The 18,603-nt window shown below is 46.4% G+C and overlaps 1 protein-coding gene across 1 annotated transcript in view; it reads left to right on the top strand.

The window, feature by feature from the left end:
- EBPL (EBP like) overlaps nucleotides 1-18,368 on the top strand; it is a 29,502-nt gene extending 11,134 nt beyond the window's left edge. Inside the window, exons 2-4 of the mRNA XM_055542192.1 lie at nucleotides 10,414-10,483; nucleotides 16,058-16,196; nucleotides 17,874-18,368. Of these exons, the coding sequence (XP_055398167.1) occupies nucleotides 10,414-10,483; nucleotides 16,058-16,196; nucleotides 17,874-18,114 (450 nt within the window). The 3' untranslated portion in view covers nucleotides 18,115-18,368. The remainder of the gene's footprint in view (nucleotides 1-10,413; nucleotides 10,484-16,057; nucleotides 16,197-17,873) is intronic.
- Nucleotides 18,369-18,603: the final 235 nt, after the last annotated feature.

The following is an 18,603-nucleotide window of genomic DNA, read 5'->3' as shown; positions in this document are numbered from 1 at the left end:
CGGGTCCCATCCAGGCAGCTTCTGCTTCCAGCCCCTGCCCCAGGCCCCTCACATGCCACTCAGGTGTGGGGTCTTGGGGTCCCACTTGGCTCCCACACCCCTGCCCACGGGCTGAACCTTTGACAATGATTTTTGGGAACCACAGAATAAATTCTTCCTCCTCACCCAAGAGGAACTCCCCAAAGAAGCAATAGTTCATACAGTCTTTGGACAAGTGTAAGAATGAGACATCAGTTAGCTTGTTACTAAGCAGCTTTACTAAGTTGCTAAACCCACTAAGGTAGCCTCCTACCTGATTCATGCCTCTCCTTGGTCCCATTTCCCATTTCTCCCCTTCTACCTCCTTGGGATAGCGATCCCCGTAAAAGTAGAACACAGTATAATACTTCCTCGCTTAAAGTGAGGTCATGAGCATGGACCTTCTCCCAATAATGACTGGTTCCTTATAAAGGAGGGAATTTGGACACAGGGAGAGAACGCCACGTGAACTTGAAGGCATCGATCAGAGTGAGGCTCCTTCACACCAAGGCACACCAAAGAGTACCATCAAACCCCTGGAAGGTATAGGGGAGAGGGGTAGGAGACAGATTCCCCCTGCAGCCCTGGGAAGAAGCGGCCCTGCTGACAGGTTGATCCTGCACACCAGCCTCCAGAACTGAGGCACAGTTCAGTGCTTGCGGTTTTAAGCCACCCGATCTGTGGTACTTTTCTGTGGCAGCCCAATCCAACAACTACACCGTGCTTCCTGGCAGCTTGACTTTATTCAGAGTGTTGACTTGATCTGGGCCTCTCCTGACCTCTCCTACATACTCATTGTCAGAATCAGATTGGCTTCACGCCCTCTTTCTGAATTGGTGCTCTCGGAGAATAAGGATGTTGTCACGGGCCCAGGTCGGGTCCGTTCAGGTTGTGATGTTTTGCAAGGGCTGCTTCGTAGGCCAGCCGCCAGCCTGTGCGCTGACTGCCTCCTTGTCGCTCCCGATCCTTGGATCCGGGCACCCGCAGCCAAAGGAGCGGCTGTCGCAGTGTAGACCCTGGCCCAGTCCGTGGCGGGCACAGGGTGCATCGTGCCCCACACATCCAGAGGAACGCCCGGTACCGCGTGTGGAAAGTGAGAATGCTGCCATAGTCTGGGAGCGGCGTTCAGGAGCCAAGTAGCCCAGTCTCCCCCTGAAATAGGACTTCTCTCATAGTCCAGACAGATGTCCTCAGGTCAGCCACCTGTGCTTGAAAACATTCAGTGGGTGCCATCTTTCCCAAATGGAATAGCTCTAGTTACAAGAAAATGTTGCCTTATGTTGAGCTGAGACCAGCCCCCTTGAGATTTCTTTGGGTCCTACTTGTGCCGTCTTCTGTAGCCCAAAGGGAGGCTGAGCCGCAGCTCCGCCGTTTCCCACGGCGTGGTTTCCTGGCTCTTTTCCGCCCTGTCACTCACCTTCACTCACACCACAGGCTGCCTTTCAAGTGCTGGTTACTCGGCGCTGTTCCAGAGGAGCTCTGACTCAAGAAGCCTGGGGCGGAGTGGGAAGGCGGGGGGAGCATGGGCTTTGGGGTCCGACAGGTGTGCTGGTGCGGCTGGCTCTGTCTCTTCCCACCTGTGAAATCCTGGGCAGCGCCCCATTTCCTGCTGGAAATCCTTTCTGTGATGCAGAGGGGAAGGAAGAAAGATATGTGCATTATGAAATAATCGTGGTGGTTTAGTGACTCAGTTGTGTCCGACCCTTTGTGACTCCATGGACTGGAGCCTGCCAGGCTCCTCTGTCCATCGAATTTTCCAGGCAAGAGTACTGGAGCAGGTTGCTGTTCCCTTTTCCAGGGGATCTTCCCAACCCGGGGATCAAACCCAGGTCTCCTGCATTGCAGGCGGATTCTTTACTGACTGCACCACCAGAGTATGTGCATTAAATATGTGTGAGACATACAGGCTGAGGAGGCTTTGCAGAGCATATACCGAAAAACCAAAATTCTCACTACAGTGCTTTCCCCTCTTTACTGCTGCTGCTAAGTCACTTCAGTCGTGTCCGACTCTCTGCGACTCCATGGACTGTAGCCTGCCAGGCTCCTCTGTCCATGGGATTTCCCAGCCAAGAATACTAGAGTGGGTTGTCATGCCCTCCTCCAGGGGATCTTGCCGACCCAGGGATCAAACCTGAGTCTCCTGCAGCTCCTGTATGAAAGGCAGATTCTTTACTGCTGAGCACTGGGGAAATTATTTATTTCATTGTTTACTCATACTTGTATTTTGCATTAAACTCTTTTGGCAGCAAAGAGAAATAAAAAGCAAAATAATGTTTTTTGTTTTTTTTTTAAGGGAGGGAGGGAGAAAGGAAACTTTCTTTCTGGGTTTCCTTATTGTGTTAGTCTCTTTAGGCTGCTGCAACAAAATGCCACACACTGGGTAGCTTATAAACAACAGAAATTTCTTTCTCACAGTTTTGGAGCCTGGAAGTCTGAGATCAGGACCCAAATTTGAGATGTCTACCCCAAATTTGTAGACATAAAATATGGAACTAATGTTTTTTTCGAATGGTTGTTGAAAGGATTAAATAAACTTGGTAATTTAGGGCAGGTCTTCTCAAACTTGACTGTGCCCAGGAATCTCCGTAAGTCTGGGCTAGGGTCTGATAGTCCACACAAGCTCCCAGCTGGTGCCTGAGCTGTGGTCTGTGGACCATATATGAATAGCAAGGATGAAGGGCACTGGGCACAGTGCCCAGAGCTTAGCAGAGTTCAGTAAATGTTCATCCTTCCTCTGTCCCTTTTGTGACCCCTCCTCACCATCCTTCTTACTTGGATTAAGTTTTAATTTTCATCCAATCCCTAAGTAATCATGTAATAATACACATGACCAATAACGATGAGCCTTGGAAGGTTTCAAATCTAAGAAGTAACTGCCTCAGCAAAGGAGGGTATATTCTTTAAAGGGGAGAAGTGGTTTTTAAGTCCTAAAGCAAACACTAAGCTGCCATGTTGTAGGAACAATAGAACTTGTGTGGCTGTGTGGTACCCGAACTTCTAAAAGGGCCAGCATGGTCCATTGTTAATATCAGGCAACAGCCCGCCTGCTAGGACCGAATGGAATGGTTCCATCGAATGGAAGTCGTCGCCTCATTAAGCGGATGACAGCTGGGCAGCATATATTTATGAAGTCAATAAACCTTGTCATTGAGGGGCTGTAGGAGGCTGAAGCAGCTGATCCTTCCAGAAACAATGGTGTGTGCTGTTGCCATGACATGGAAAAATCAAGTCCGATTAGGCTGAGGTTTTATGAGTCAGATCAGTAAATGCTAATACATTTGGACAGGATTTATGTATTGATTCTATTCTTACTCCACTTTATTCTCCCATTCTTAATGCATTGCAGTTTTTCTGGCTCTTCATTCAAACACTTTTTTTTTTTAAACTTTGCAAATATATTTAACTATAAATTCAGCCTTTACAAATACAAACACAAATTACAAGAAGAAAATGTATGTTCTCTTTTATTTCTATAAAGCCTATAAAGGCTTATAAAAATTTTTCTTTAAGGGTGAAATGAGTAAATTGAGCATTCTTTACCAATTGGTCATTGAGTTATAAATAGCAGAAACTTGCCCAGCTCAAGCATGTTTTTAAAATCTGAGCTTTGACTTGTAGCTGTCTCAAAGTCTATAAAATGCATTGTTAGAACTACATGTCTGGAACACATTAAGTGAAAAATGAGATGAGACCAGCCTTCCCTCGCCCCCCCCACCCGCCCCCCCCAACTTCAAGGCACGTGAGATCTTAGTTCCCTGACCAGGAATTGAACATTGGAAATGCAGAGTATTAACCACTGAACTGCCAGGGAAGTCTTGCCTTTGTTTCTTAATTTATTTGCCATGATTCATTTTAGCTTTTAAGTTGATTTTGTTAGCAGCTCAATTAGACGGTATAGTCCAGTCCCATTTTGGAGCATTTAATATGAATTAAATGGTTTTTAAACCAAAATTCCTGATACATTGAACTTAAAATCTTTTAAGTCAATAAACATTGTGGAATTGTCCTCATCACCCTCTAGGTTGATAGTAGGAAAACTAATGGCAGGGAGAAAGTATTTTAAATATTTGTAGCTATATAATAACATATACATGAAGAATTTCCTGAAGGCTACCGTGGAACTCAAGCAGTGATGTCTTTGGCAGGTGGGATTGGGGATTGGGAGAGAAAGAGACTTTTACCTTTTACCTTATAGCTTTTTGTAAATTTTTTTTAACTTACAGCACGTATCACTTCAATAATTTTTAATAGTTAAAATGGTAAAGGTACACCACCAGAAAGGATGTCGGAAGAGTAAAGAAAAGTGTGACGGAAAGTCAGCATGCTGTGGGGGTTGGGAGCACCGATGTGGGGCAAGGACAGGTGAGTTGTAACAGGAAAAGAGCCCTTATCAGGGTGAGCCCTGGCAGTAAAGACCTGGCCTGCCAGTACAGGAGATGCAAGAGACGCGGGTTTGATCCCAGGGTCGGGAAGATCCCCTGGAGGAAGGCATGGCAATCCACTGCAGTATTCTTGCCTGGGAAATCCCACGGACAGAGAAGCCTGGTGGGCTACAGTCCATGGAGGCACAGAGTCGGACGCGACTGAAGCGACTTAGCATGCACACACAGTGAGTGGAAGCCCACTCTGCAGCTTCTCTGCAGACTTAACCGGACAACGTGGAGAATTCACTCAGCCTGTCACCCGGAGCCAGGAGGACAGGGGCCTAGCATGTCGATGGCTGTTCGTTCACCAGAAGGGCACAGGTAATTTGAAAAGGGAATGCAAACACCAAGACCGTTTTCCCTTTCTTTTTGCGGTCATGGTCATTGGCTCTCCTTGCTTTTTATCCTTGTGTGTATGTGTGTGTGTGTGTAGGACATGTTGGGGCTGGTGAGAAGTGTGAGGACAGAGGACCTCTGGGACCATAGGGTCCTGAGTCAGGAACCCAGAAACGCAAGGGACAGCAGTTCATTTTTGACAAAGTGCTGTATGTTGTTGTTGTTCAGTCAGTCATATCCTACTCTTTGCAACCCCATGGACTGCAGCACGCCAGGCTTCTCTGTCCTTTACCATCTCTGGGAGTTTGGTCAAATTCATGTCCAATGAGTCAGTGATGCTATCTAACCATGAACAGTTTGAAAAGGTGCTATATATATATATTTTTTAAGTATTTATTTTATGTATTTGGTTGTACCAGGTCTTAGCTGTGGCACGTGAGATCTAGTTCCCTGCTGCTGCTGCTAAGTCACTTCAGTCGTGTCCGACTCTGTGCGACCCCATAGCTCACCAGGCTCCCCCGTCCCTGAGATTCTCTAGGCAAGAACACTGGAGTGGGTTGCCATTTCCTTCTCCAGTGCATGAAAGTGAAAAGTGAAAGTGAAGCTGCTCAGTCATGTGCGACTCTTAGCGACCCCATGGACTGCAGCCCAGCAGGCTCCTCCGTCCATGGGATTTTCCAGGCAAGAGTACCAGAGTGGGTTGCCATTGCCTTCTCCGCTATTTCCCTGACCAGGGATCAAATCTGGGCCCCCTGAGTTGGGAGCGTGCAGAGTCCTAGCCCCTGGACCACCAGGCAAGTCCCATGTATCTTTTTTTAAATTAAGCTCTACTGTGAAAAATTTTAAACATGCACAGATGTAGAGAGACTAGTGTAATGAGCAGGTTTGGTGTTTTCAAATTTTGCTGCACTTGCTTCATTTGTCACCTTTTCCTTTTTCTCCCTCCCTCTCTTCCCCCTGCCCTTCCTTTTTCTTTCATTATTGCTGAAGTATTTTCAAGGGAACCCAGACTTCCTGTCATGTTGCCCCTGCATCCTGAGTGAGTTTCTCTGTAAAAATTCAGGCTGTGCTTCTTAGGGGACAGGTGTCTGCCTCTCAGACAGTGGTAGGAATAATTGCACTCACTCCGAAATTCTTGGCGACAGCCTCAAGCCCAGTCAGTCAGGGAGTCTGCCCTGGGGGCTGCCACGAGCTTGGCCTTCCCGTGACTGATGACCGGTGGCAGGTGTGGGACGCACAGCCCACTCCTACTTGAAAGGCTGGGGCTTAGAAGGCTCTGACCCCACAACCCTCAATGGGGCCCCCTTCCTCCGTGCCTGGCCCTCCTCTGACGGCACTCCACCCGGGCCACCGCTCAGCGAGGTCAGAGGACCAAGTGCCGCACTCAGAGTTTCCAGTCAGTAAGAGACACTCTGCGAAAGGTGAAGATCTAGCCTAATTCTGCTCATGACTCGCTCATTCATTCAGTTCTTCATTCATCAAACATCTGTTGAGAGCTTTACTCTGTTGCTTTCTATCGATGAGGGAGTTGAAACTCAGAGAGGTCAAGGTAGCAGGGAATATAAGAAATAAAATCTGCTTTTTTTTTTTTTTTTTTTTTGCTCACGCTCACCCAGATCTCCAGCCTGCAGCACAGGGTGCTTACCCCTCCACCTGTTCAGGCCCTCCTTCCCAGTTAAGCAACACCCTACTGATGGCCTTTGCTGCTTACCAAGCACCTTTCATCTGGTCCTTAAAATCTCCAGGTAGCTGTTGAGCTCAAACATGAATTTTGGTTCTGGATGGCTAGTTCTTCACCATATAGTATGATTAAAGACTTTTGGAGCTGATAACCTTCCAAGTTTATTCTGCAAGTTAGTATAAATTTCATCTTCCAGAGCCTGGAAATAATTTTAACAGGGAAGAAAAAGGGCTTTGTGGTTCATTTGATATAAAATATGAATTCATGGGAGGAAGTAAGTCTGCTTCCATTCTCTAAAATTCTACAGGTAATTTTGGCTCTTGGCAAATAGTAACTAATGTTTCCAGTGACTTTGATCTTGATCTTAGATCCAGGTCCCCATCCTGCATTTACCCACAGAGTTCCTCCTGAAGAAAGAACCAGATAGGATGTCAGGGTCCCGGTTTGCAGATGGCTCAGTTGAAGAGGTTGCTCGTGGAAGTCATGAGATCAACAGTCTAATTTTGGGAAGTCCTTTATCTCACAGATAGGTGGACTGAGCCCCACAGAGAGTCATATTCAGCTCAGCTTCATTGCCCCTACTGGCCAGTCCAGCAGATGTATTTTTGTCTAGAAAGTTCCCCAGCCATGCCAGGGAAGTGATGTGGACTTCCTATGGCTCTGCTAAAAATAAAAAAATCAGCTGGTGAGAATAAGGAGCTACAAAGTAGACAGGGAGTACTTCTTGTTTAAAAACATTATCTCATGTTATTTTTTTTATCTCCTTTAAGGAATGGGATTTTCATATATGCTCTGAAGTAAACCACACTTACCTATTAGGTAACTTACAGAATGTTAAGAAAAGGGAAAATATAGGGCTTCCCTGGTGGCTCAGTGGAGAAGAATCCGCCTGCCAATGCAGGGACACCGGTTCGGTCCCTGATCCAAGAAGATTCCACTTTGCCGTGGAACGACTAAGCCTGTGTGCCACGGGTGCTGAGTCCACACACTGCAGCTACTGAGGCCCGTGTGCCTACAGCCTGTGCCCCACAACAAGAGAAACCGCTACAGTGAGAGGCCCTCACACCTCCAGAAAGAGTAGCCCCCGCTCGCCGGCAACTGGAGAAAGCCCGAGCACAGCAATGATGACCCTGCACAGCCATAAATAAATACATAAATAAATCTTTTAAAGGAAGAAAAGAGAAGCCAGCTTCAAGCCTCTGTTCAGCAAAGAGTGGAATGGACAAGAAGCTGTAAGATTATGTTAATGAGATGGGGAGAAAGTAGGGTTTCTTCTCTCAATTAGAGAAAAAGAAAGGCAATTACAAACTGTGGCATAAACCAAAATATAAGAAAGTCCTGGCCCAAAGTCGAAGGAAACTAAAATGTAGCATCATTTTGAGAGATGTATGAAGGTAAGAAAGAATATTCCATTTGCCACATTCTTCTTAAGTGACAGAAATACCGATTTGTAGAGTAAGACGTTGTGGCCTCTTCCAATGAACACTGATTATATAATCACCATATTGTCAATAGAGCATTGATTGACTTTTCAGCTTTGAGAATCTACTTAACAGATAAAATGAGGAAGACAAATACATTTACAGAACAAGAATGGAAATGCGATCAATCTCAGCAGTGTACAAAGTGAACAGAGGCTGAGAGAAGTGGGGAGGAGTGGGAGAGAGCTTGCTGGGGGTTCTCATACTCGCCTGATATCACAGAAGTCCATATACTGCACAGCACTGATGAAGGAGTCAGGTGAGGTTTGAAGCTTATTCCTGAAGTTACAAGTTCAGAATAACTAACAGAAGAATTAAAGAGAACTTGGAACACATGTATACCTGTGGCGGATTCATTTTGATATTTGGCAAATCTAATACAGTTATGTAAAGTTTAAAAATAAAATAAAATTAAAAAAAAAAAAAAAAAAAAAAAAAAATAAAGAGAACTTGGCTACAGTCCATGGGGTCGCTAAAAGTCAGACACAACTGAGCACCTTCACTTTCACTTTTCACTTTCATGCATTGGAGAAGGAAATGGCACCCCACTCCAGTGTTCTTGCCTGGAGAATCCCAGGGACGGGGGAGCCTGGTGGGCTGCCGTCTATGGGGTCGCACAGAGTCGGACACGACTGAAGCGACTTAGCAGCAGCAGCAGCAGCATGTAGCTGTTAAAAGAGTTCAGAACACGCCACTCCAAATTATTGCCACTTTGGCACGTTGATGATTTTGAACAGAAGACAATTGAGAACAATAGATGTGGAAGGGCACTCTGATCTCCCCTCTTTCTAGCTCAAATCAGGTCTTTGAATTTCCCTTGAGAAAGGTGCTCTCCCTTTACCAGGAGAAAAAGAACGTTCATTTCACTGGGAACTGGGAGTCAGTGCTGAAATGGTCTTGTGCAAAGAGCCCGACTCAAATAACCCTTGTCTTCCGTTAGTTTCTCCCCATGTATTTCCTGGGGACAGTACTCCTCAGCCCAAGCCCCCTGGACTCTTCACATCCCTGCAGTTACTGGTCTTTGGGTAAAAAGGCGTATGAGTTTTGGGGCCTGACAGCTTATTCAGGTCATTTTCCTTTTGAAGATTCCCATGTACATGTCAACATAGTAAATCAAATGTGTATGCTTTTCTTTTTAATCCATTTATGTCAATTAATTCTTAAACCAGCTTACAGAACCTAGGAGGGGAGGAAGAAGTTTTTCCTCCCCTACATTATCAAAAATTGGATGGAGGGAAGGGAAGGGGAAACAGTATAATTTATATTGTAATTTTTCAGGATGGGCAGTTAATAGTGGGCCTTCCCCAGTAGCTCAGCTAGTAAATAATCCACCTGCAATGCAGGAGACCCCATTTAGATTCCTGGGTCAGGAAGATCCCCTGGAGAAAGGGTAGGCTACCCACTCCAGTATTCTTGGGCTTCCCTGGTGGCTCAGACGGTAAAGAATCCACCTGCAGTGTAGGAGACTGGGTTCGATTCCTGGGTTGGGAAGATCCCCTGGAGGAGGGCATGGCCACCCACTCCAGTATTCTTGCCTGGAGAATCCCCATGGACAGAGGAGCCTGATGGGCTACAGTCCATGGGGTCGCAACGAGTCGGACATGACTGATCGACTAAGCACAAAGAAATAGTAATAGAAATAGTAATGTAAGTATAAAGATTGTTGCCAGAACTACAGTTAGAAGTGGTTAAAACTGGTAGCCTCTGGGAAGTTTTGTACTAGAAGTGAGCTTAGGGTTTAGGCAGAGACACTGTTTGGATGTCATATAAGTGATTGTTTTGGTAAAAAGAAACAACAAAAAAAAAGTTGTATTGACCAGCAACAAAATTTTTTAAAGGAACATCATCAGATATCTTAGAGAATCCTAGTTAATCCAGTTTTTGAAATTTTAGGCAAAGGAACATTTCTCTGATGAGGAAATGCTAAATATAATTGCAGAGATTTCCTTACCCAAAATTTTAAGTATAGCCTGTAAGCATTTTTAATTTTCCTGAATTTGCTCTTATGCAGGAGGAATGATCTAGTTCCTGCTCTGATAGTGAAACTTAAATGCCACGTTTGTTAAGAGAGATCTTGGGTTTTTTGGAGGTGAAACGCAATGAAGTACTCTGAAGTACTTCTGGATTAATCCAGAATTCAGCTTATTTACTATAACATTTAGACTCTTGGACAAAATTTTCAGCTTACTTTTTTTCCCCATCTGAACACACCTCTGATTTTAGAATGCCAGTCACTGAAAACTAGCACTTCCTATATGAACATTCACTTCGGATGGATTCATTTCCAAGGTCAGCCTTCACCCGCCCCCACCCATACACACTGGGATTGCGCGGTGCGGGGCTGAGGGTGCCGGCCGGGACGTGTGCTCCTGCACGCTGGGCAAGGGGTGCTGCCCGCACAGGGGTGTACCTCCGGTGCCATCCTGTGGGTGTGATGCTGAATTAGAGCATGTTTTCCTTTTCTTCTCTCCAGGAAGGCCCTTATGTCTACTTGTCTATGGTGGGAAACATCACAGACTCAGATGCCTTGATTGCTTCACTGTGTGAGTAATGTAAAACGCTGGCACTGCCACATGTGAGGGGTCAGTTCCAAGTACGGCTGTCCATTAAATGAGTACCTATACCCCACGTTGTGTGATTCTGTTTGCATGAAATGTCTGGAAGAGACAGATCTATGGAGACAGATGACAGATTAGTGGGTGCCTAGGGGTGCAGGAAGGGAGCGGGATTTGGCCAGAAATGGGGAATGACTAACAATGGGTACAGGTTTCTTTTGGGAAGTAGAAACTAACATAAAGTGAGGTTGTGGTGATTCAAATCTGGGAATGTACTAAAATTTGTTGAATTAATATACTTTAAACAGATTTAAGAAAAAACAGACCTGGCACATGGGTTCTATCTCAATAAAGCTGTATTTTAAAATGTTTGCAGTGAGTGCAGAGTGAGGAGTCTGCAGTATTTAAACTGGGTGTTTTCCATACCTTTAACATTTATTTGTATATAAATGTATATATATTGTATGGGCTTCCCAGGTGGCTCAGATGGTAAAGAATCTGCCTGCAATGCGGGAGACCTGGGTTCGATCCCTGGGTCAGGAAGATCTCCTGGAGAAGGGCATAACAACCCACTTTAGTATTCTTGCCTGGAGCATTCCATGGACAGAGGAGCCTGGTGGGCTACAGTTAACATATATACATTCTTGTAGATAATCTCCAGGACTCTTCCTGCTCTACAGAGATATTAACTAGTTTTCCTTAGTGATCCAGTGGTCAAGAATCCACCTTCCAATGCAGGGGACACAGGTCCGACGCCTGGCTGGGGAACTAAGATCCCATATGCCTCAGAGCAACTAAGTCGTGTGCTACAACACAGACCCAGCACAGCCAAACAGAAGGACACAGGTTGCTTGGGGTTCTTGTTAAAATGCAGATTCTGATTCAGAGGGTCTGGGGTAAGGCCTCCTGGATATTGATCTGTGGACTGTCCTTTGATTCACCAGGGTGTAGAACTTGTTAAAGATGGTAAGGAAGACTTGATTCCGCAGAGACCACAGCAGTGGGAGAGAGATTGGCTCAACCCTTAATACAGGGACATGTGTTCATGTTCAGTCGCTCAGTCGTGTCCGACTCTTTGCAACCCCATGGAGTATAGCCTGCCAGGCTCCTCTGTCCATGGGATGCTCCAGGTTAGAATACTGGAGTGGGTTGCCATGCCCTCCTCCAGGGGATCTTCCCAACCCAGGAATCGAATTCACGTGTCTTACATCTCCTGCATCGGCAGGCAGGTTCTGTCCCACTAGTTCCACCAGGGAAGCCCCCAAATGGAATTCTCCGGGCAAGAATACTGGCATGGGTTGCCATTTTCTTCTCCAGCGGATCTTCCCAACCCAGGGATGGAACCCAGGTCTCCTGCAGGCAGGCGGATTCTCTACTATCTGAGCCACCAGGGAAGCCCTAAATACAGGGATAGGTAGGGATTTTTAGGCTGGGAACAGGGTCGGAGTCAGTGGATGGAAAATTATTAAGAAGAAACATCAAGGCTGGGGGACTGATGATAGACTCAACAGGATCCTTGCTAAAGGCAGGCCAGGGTATTGATATAAAGGGTGGGGGGTGAGGAATTAGATTCGATATCAGGAGTGATTGGTAATCTACACTTCTTATTTATAGCAGCAGTATCTATTATACAGCAGCCAAGACATGAAACAACCTGAGTGTCCATTGACCGATGAGTAGATAAACAACTTGCATTGTATTTATCCGACTTTTCAACCGCATGGACTGTAGCCCGCCAGGCTCCTCTGTCAATGGAATTCTCCAGGCAAGAATACTGGAGTGGGTTGCCATTCCCTTCTCCAGGGGATCTTCCCTTCCCATGGATCGAACCTGGGTCTCTTGCATTGTAGGTGGATTCTTTACCACCTGAGCCACCAGGGAAGCAGAATATTATTCAGCCATAAAAAGAAGGAAATCCTGCAGTTTGTGATGACATAGATGGACTTTGAAGAACGTTATGCCAAGTGATACAAGCTAGACAGAAAAAAATGAAAACTACAATATCTCATTTTTATGTGGAATTTGAAAAACTGAAACTCATTTTAGAGAAGGATCAGATTTGTGGTTACCAGAGGCAGGGGCTGGGGAGAGGTGGAATTAGATGAAGATGTTCAAAAGGTACAGACTTTTAATTATACAATAAATTCTTACTAGGGATGTAATGTATGACACAGTCAATACAATTAACACTGCTGTGTGGCATTTATAAAGCCGTTGAGAGAATAAATCACTAAGGTTACTCAGCAGGATTCTTGGGCTGAGCCCAGAACCCAAGGTGCTGGGGCCTTTTGGAGAAAGGGTTTCGGAGGAGGCTGACTTGAGTTTGGTTAAGAAAAAGAGTCGCCGCCCCTCGCGTTCTCATCTCTGCCCTGTGGCAAAGGCCGCGGCCGTGGCTTGGCTCCTGGATGCCTCCTCCAGCTCTGCTTGTGCCTCTTTCTCTAAACCTCTGCCCGAGCCTGGCGGTCAGTCACAGGAGAAAGGACGAAGATCACATTAGGTTTGTTAATGCTCTGCTTGTCCTTTCCCTCCCTTTATAGGCGTTGAACCTGCAAAGAGATGGTCAAAGTTAAGCGGTAGATGAGATGCCAGAGGTCTGATCCACTGGGGCGGGCAGATAGCAGGGCCTGCCGCTCCCTTGGCCCCCACTTTCACACGCACGCACGCGCGCGTGCGCACAGACGTTCGCACGCACGCGCACACATACCCTGTCTCCTTCAACTTGCTGAATTACCTCTCGTTTCAGACACACCAAGCGCGCTCAGCCCCAGGCTTTTGCTCAAACTTTTCCCCTGAAACACCTCTCCCTCCCCTATTCAGGGCTCGCCTCCTGTGATTTAAGACCTGAGATTTTTGTTTGTTTGTTTCTCCATTAAATGCACTTTATTTCTGTAATGCAGATTATTTCTTAGCACAAGTTCCATAAGAGGCCGTTTGATTTAGGGAGTGAGAGCTGTGTTTCAGTTCATACACACTTCCGCAAGATGGGGGCAACTGACGCACCACTCGAGGGTCTGTGTGGGGCTCGTGTTAAGTGACCCCCTCCTCTAACTGGCCCTTGAGACTGGACCGGGCACCTTTTGGGACAGAAATGAATGGTGGGCTGGCCACTGCTCTGTGGGGTGCTTATCCTCACTTCATCGCCTTGATTGCTGGCGGTTGGACGGCATCCTCGACTCGATGGACACGAGTGTGAGCAAACTCCGGGAGATGGTGAAGGACAGGGAAGCCTGGCGTCCTGCAGCCCGTAGGGTCGCAAAGAGTCGAGCGCAACTGAGCGACTGAACACCAACAGTGGAAGGTCTGGGAGTACAAGAAGAGCCTGAGATTAAGATCCAGGGTTGCATGTGCCTTGACTCCTGGTAAAATCCAGAGGCCCTCAAATGCCCTCAGCGCACGGTCCCTCCCCACCCTGCTTGCCCATCTAATGGAAGTCTAGACAAGCAGCCCTCACCCCCACGCCCTCCGGGCTCGCGGACCAGCACGGCGCCTGTGTGTTCCTAAGGAGCCGGCTTCAGTGCCCTGCCAGCGCTCAGAATTACTCCAGCAGGCCAGCCACGTTGCCCGTGGGAGCAGGGCTCACCCACCCTTAGTGCAGAGCCCGCCTCCCACGGCCCCTCCCTGTTCCCTCTGTGTCCTGGTGCGGCCCCCCTATGGCCCCCCGTGGCCCCTGTCCTCCTCTCCGAGCCTGTGAGTCTCACATCACCGAGGAGCGGCCGTCAGCTTCATCCGTCCAGGGTCGCCCGCCTGTTGTGTGCTGAGCCGCCCCATGAGCCCAGGGTGGACTCTCTCCCTCCCCTGTAGGGTGAAGAGGAGGTGATCCGAACCCCTCATCTCCTGGTCTGTGCAGTGCCTCCCTGGCCCCATTCTCTGCCCCCATCACTTACTGCGTGAGCCACCAGCAGGCAGACTTTGTGTTCTGTGCTAGGCATTCTTGAGGTCTAGCACAGAGGCGTCTATATGCTACTTCCTGGTGGTCCAGTGGCTAAGACGCCCCACTCCTGATGCCCTGGGTTCAATCCCTGGTCAGGGAACTAGATCCACATGCTGCAATTAAGAGTTCCCGTGCTGCTCCTAAAGATCCTGCGTGCTGCAGCAGAGACTGAAGATCTCTCGTGCCACAGCTAAGACCCAGCACAGCCAAATAAATAATTTTTTTTTTAATGAATGAATAGGGTTATTTTTGTGAATGTCTGAATACCGACTAATCTCTTCGCTCCTAAAGCACTGACCTTGCACTTGTGATATTTTCTTAGATTTTGGGTACGCTAGGAGCTGTATCCCACCTGTTGTATCTCTGTTTAAAGGGAAAACTTTTACTTTCGCTGTTAGCTGTTTTCTGGTGAGGTCACGGCTGGCAGTCAGCTAAGGACAGGCTGGACACCTCTGCCAGTTGCATCTGCCTCTAACAGACTCTCCGCTCAGCGTGTCCCTCTGTGTTATCTCATTTAATAGCTCACTCTGTTTACTGGCCTGTCCTTTCCCTGAGGACAGCCTTTCATCAGAAACCTCTGTCCCCAGCCCCGGAGGGACCCTAACTCTAACCATTAAGAGACTGTTGTTTTGTGCTGTTCAGACCAATCAATCAGATCATGTAGCTAATTTAGGACCATTCATAGCTTTCCTAAGTTATGTGAGAACCATAGTGGAAGCAAAGAGGTGGGGGCTTTGGGGTATTTTTTTCCCCCACTGGTTATGTGAGATCTTAGGACCAGCATGTATTACTTTGGCAAACAGAAAAAGAAAGAAATAAAGACAGAGAAAAAGAGGAGGGAGAGGAGGAGGAAGGAAAGAAGAGAGAAGGAGGGAAGGAAATATGACTTCATGCAAGGCCCGCGGTCCAGCACTAAAAAGACTCTCTGACCTCATGGTGCTTTCTGGAAGAAACCATCCTGATAATGGGGTCTGAAAAGATTTCTTAGTGCACACCTACCCCCGGGTCAGCACAACTGAGGCTTTTGTGGTGGCTGTTGTTAGTGAATACTGTGTCTGTAGCAGACTGAAATGCCCCCTTTGTCCATTTCAGATTCATTCTGTAGTCCAGGCTGTGTTGCTCCCCTCCCCTCCTTGCTGGCCCCTCAACAATCAATTCCTCTTCAGTTATTAATAAACGTGTTTTTATAAACATTTCCTGAACAGTAATTTTCCCACGTCTGACTAATACAAACTTTATATTGAAATTTTAAAGTTAGGAATTATAATGCATCTACCAAGATAATTATTAAAGATTACTTTGCAAAGTCTGACTGTGTCAAATTGGTTTAGAATTCTGCTGCTTATGATGAAAAAGGAGGAGGTGAAGAAGCCACACCTGTGAAAGCACTTTGGAAAATGCGAATCATTTTACAAATATAATGTGATGTTGTTATCATTACTTGTGTCCGGTGGTAATGGGTTTTTGTCTCAGGACCCCTCTTTCATTCCACTAAGGCATCATGAAGATTGTAGGGAGAATGGCAGTTCAGTTATTCTTTTTACCTCCTCCAAATGTGGCAGGGGATGGTCATTTCCACCTACTGTCGTAAAAATAATTGCCAGATGAGTAACAGAGTGTTTTGTTTTTAGGGAAAGAATATGGCAAAGCTGATGCAAGATGGCTTTATTTTGATCCAACCATCGTGTCTGTGGAAATTCTGACGGTTGTCCTGGGTGGATCTCTGGCACTGGTCCTCGTTTATGCCATCGTCAAAGACAAACATTATCGGTAAGTGCTCTTCCCTATCCGGCTGGAAAGAGGAGAAACACCAGCTGTCCCGATGCCAAAGTGACATGTGGAGTGGATGATGACCACCGTTCTTTGTTAGACGAAAAGTGGAGTAGACAATCATCTGATATAGTTTAATTTGGGATCGGTCAAAATAAAAAACACTAGAAATATGATGGTAGTGACAACCTCGATCCTGTATAGACAAGCACAGTGTTAGCAGCTTTGGGTGACTGGCCACCAATATTGTGGAAAATCAAAGAGTAGTTATTTTCATCCTCCACCCCCAAATCATTCTAGAAACTTCTCTTCCACGTGTCACAAAGAGAAGTCTCTTATGTAATTCTGAGCTGGACATGCAAGATAAATAAGTCTTTTCAGAAGCAGCTTATAGAAGGTATGAGGAAGGCAGAAGAGCGGGGAGATGGAGGAGAAAGACGGCAGATTAGCCATCCATCAGTCAGGCCCTGAAACTGTGGACTGTGCCCCCTCCCTCCATTTCCTTCCTCTCCTCCTTAGGGACAGAGTGACCTGGAACGAACAGATTGCTTTCCCGGGAATGATTCCCAGGGAATGGTTTTAGACTCATGTCAGCTGGGCACAGTGGCATTCCATTTTCTACCATCTTGTATCAAAGAAGTCTGTGTAAAACTTCGTCATGAAATTTCAGACTTGAAAGAAACATCAAAAGTCATTTAATCCACTTGCCCCCACCCAATTTTACATAGAGAGTTGGCAGGAAAAATTTCCTTCTGGGTGCCTTGTAGTTGTTCAGTCGCTCAGCTGTGTCCGACTCTTTGTGACCCCGTGAACTGCAGCGTGCCAGGCTTCCCTGTCCCTCACCATCTCCTGGAGCTTGCTTCTGGGTGCCTTACATGTCCACGATCGTGGCTGTGGGTCTGCTACGTTTACCCATGCGTTTGTTATTTCAAACACTTTCACACATACGCATGGCTGAATATGCACCAGCCACAGTGCTTTATCTATATATCTCATTTAATCTCCACAGTATTATTTGAGGTGGTTGTCGTTTAGTCGCTACGTCATGTCCGACGCTACAGACCCCATGGACTGTAGCCCGCCAGGCCTCCTCTGTCTGTGGGATTTTCCAGGCCACAGTATTGGAGCGAGTTGCCATTCCCTCCTCCAGAGTATCTTCCCGACCCTGGGATTGAACCCCAGTCCCCTGCATTGTCAGGTGAATTTTTTACCACCGAGCCACCAGCGAAGGATTATTCAAGGAAGGGTCTATTATTAGCCCTTTTCCAACAGGGGAGATTGGAGCTCATAGGTTCACATCCAGGTCTCTCTTTCGTGACTTCACTAAACCTTCCAAGATACCCAAGAGACCTTCTTTAACTCCAAGCATAATCTAGAGAGGACACTGTTGCTTCTCCAAGGAAAGTGTCTCTTCATTGTGTCCGACTCTTTGTGACCCCATGGACTGTAGCCCGCCAATTTCTCTGCCCGTGGGGTTCTCCAGGCAAGAATACCAGAGTGGGTTGCCATTTTCTTCTCCAAAGGAAAAGGAAAGCATGGGTCTTCATCAGTGATCAACTTGCCCCATCAAGGGAGCTCCGTGCGAAACCTGAGTTCCCACTTGAGGGAGGTGTTCTGCTGTGGGAGATGATGTTGGTACAGCTGGCAGTTTCATCACTGTCTCTTTCTCTCTAACAGGCATTTCGTACAGATAACCCTGTGCGTGTGTGAATTGTATGGCGGGTGGATGACCTTCTGCCCAGACTGGCTTATGGGAAGCCCCAACCTCAACACCAACAGTTGGCTCTACTTTTGGGTCTATCTGGTATTTTTCAATGGTGTTTGGGTTCTGATCCCAGGCCTGTTACTGTGGCAGTCATGGGTAGAACTCAAGAAAATGCATCACAAAGGATCTAATTCACGCAGAAAGTTTCAGTGAATTTTCAAAGTCATAAACACTGTCAGCTTGCTTTATGAGATTGAATCCTTTTTTGTTGGGCCAAAATGGAATGCATTCCAGTCTGTGCTTTTCTTTTTCTATTGTCATTTTGGAACAACCTAATTGATTTCAGTGGAATCAATTTCAAATGGACTGTAAGCTTGACGAATTTTTGCTGTTGTTGTTTTTTCCAATTAAATGGCAATACAGGGAACAGAATAAATTTTAAACAGAATAAAACACATTTAATTATATCCTTTTATGGCTAACATTAATTGTTCTACATTAATAAAGCCAATTATCGTGAAATGCCGTAGAGCATGTTATATTAATTTTTTATTTCAAAGAACTTGTTGCTTCCACTTCTGATCTTCCCACCAGTCTTTTGGTTACTAAAGTGAAACCAGAAATGAAATGAATGCTTCTGTTTTGTGTTTTTACTGTATCAAATTTGTGAAGCCAACAAAAAAGTGACAGTAGAAGGAGTTT

This window comes from Bubalus kerabau, chromosome 12 (assembly GCF_029407905.1).
Source record: "Bubalus kerabau isolate K-KA32 ecotype Philippines breed swamp buffalo chromosome 12, PCC_UOA_SB_1v2, whole genome shotgun sequence".
Lineage (NCBI taxonomy): Eukaryota > Metazoa > Chordata > Mammalia > Artiodactyla > Bovidae > Bubalus > Bubalus kerabau.
The sequence above is the reverse complement of the archived record's forward strand: the minus strand, read 5'-3'. Positions and strand labels throughout refer to the sequence as shown.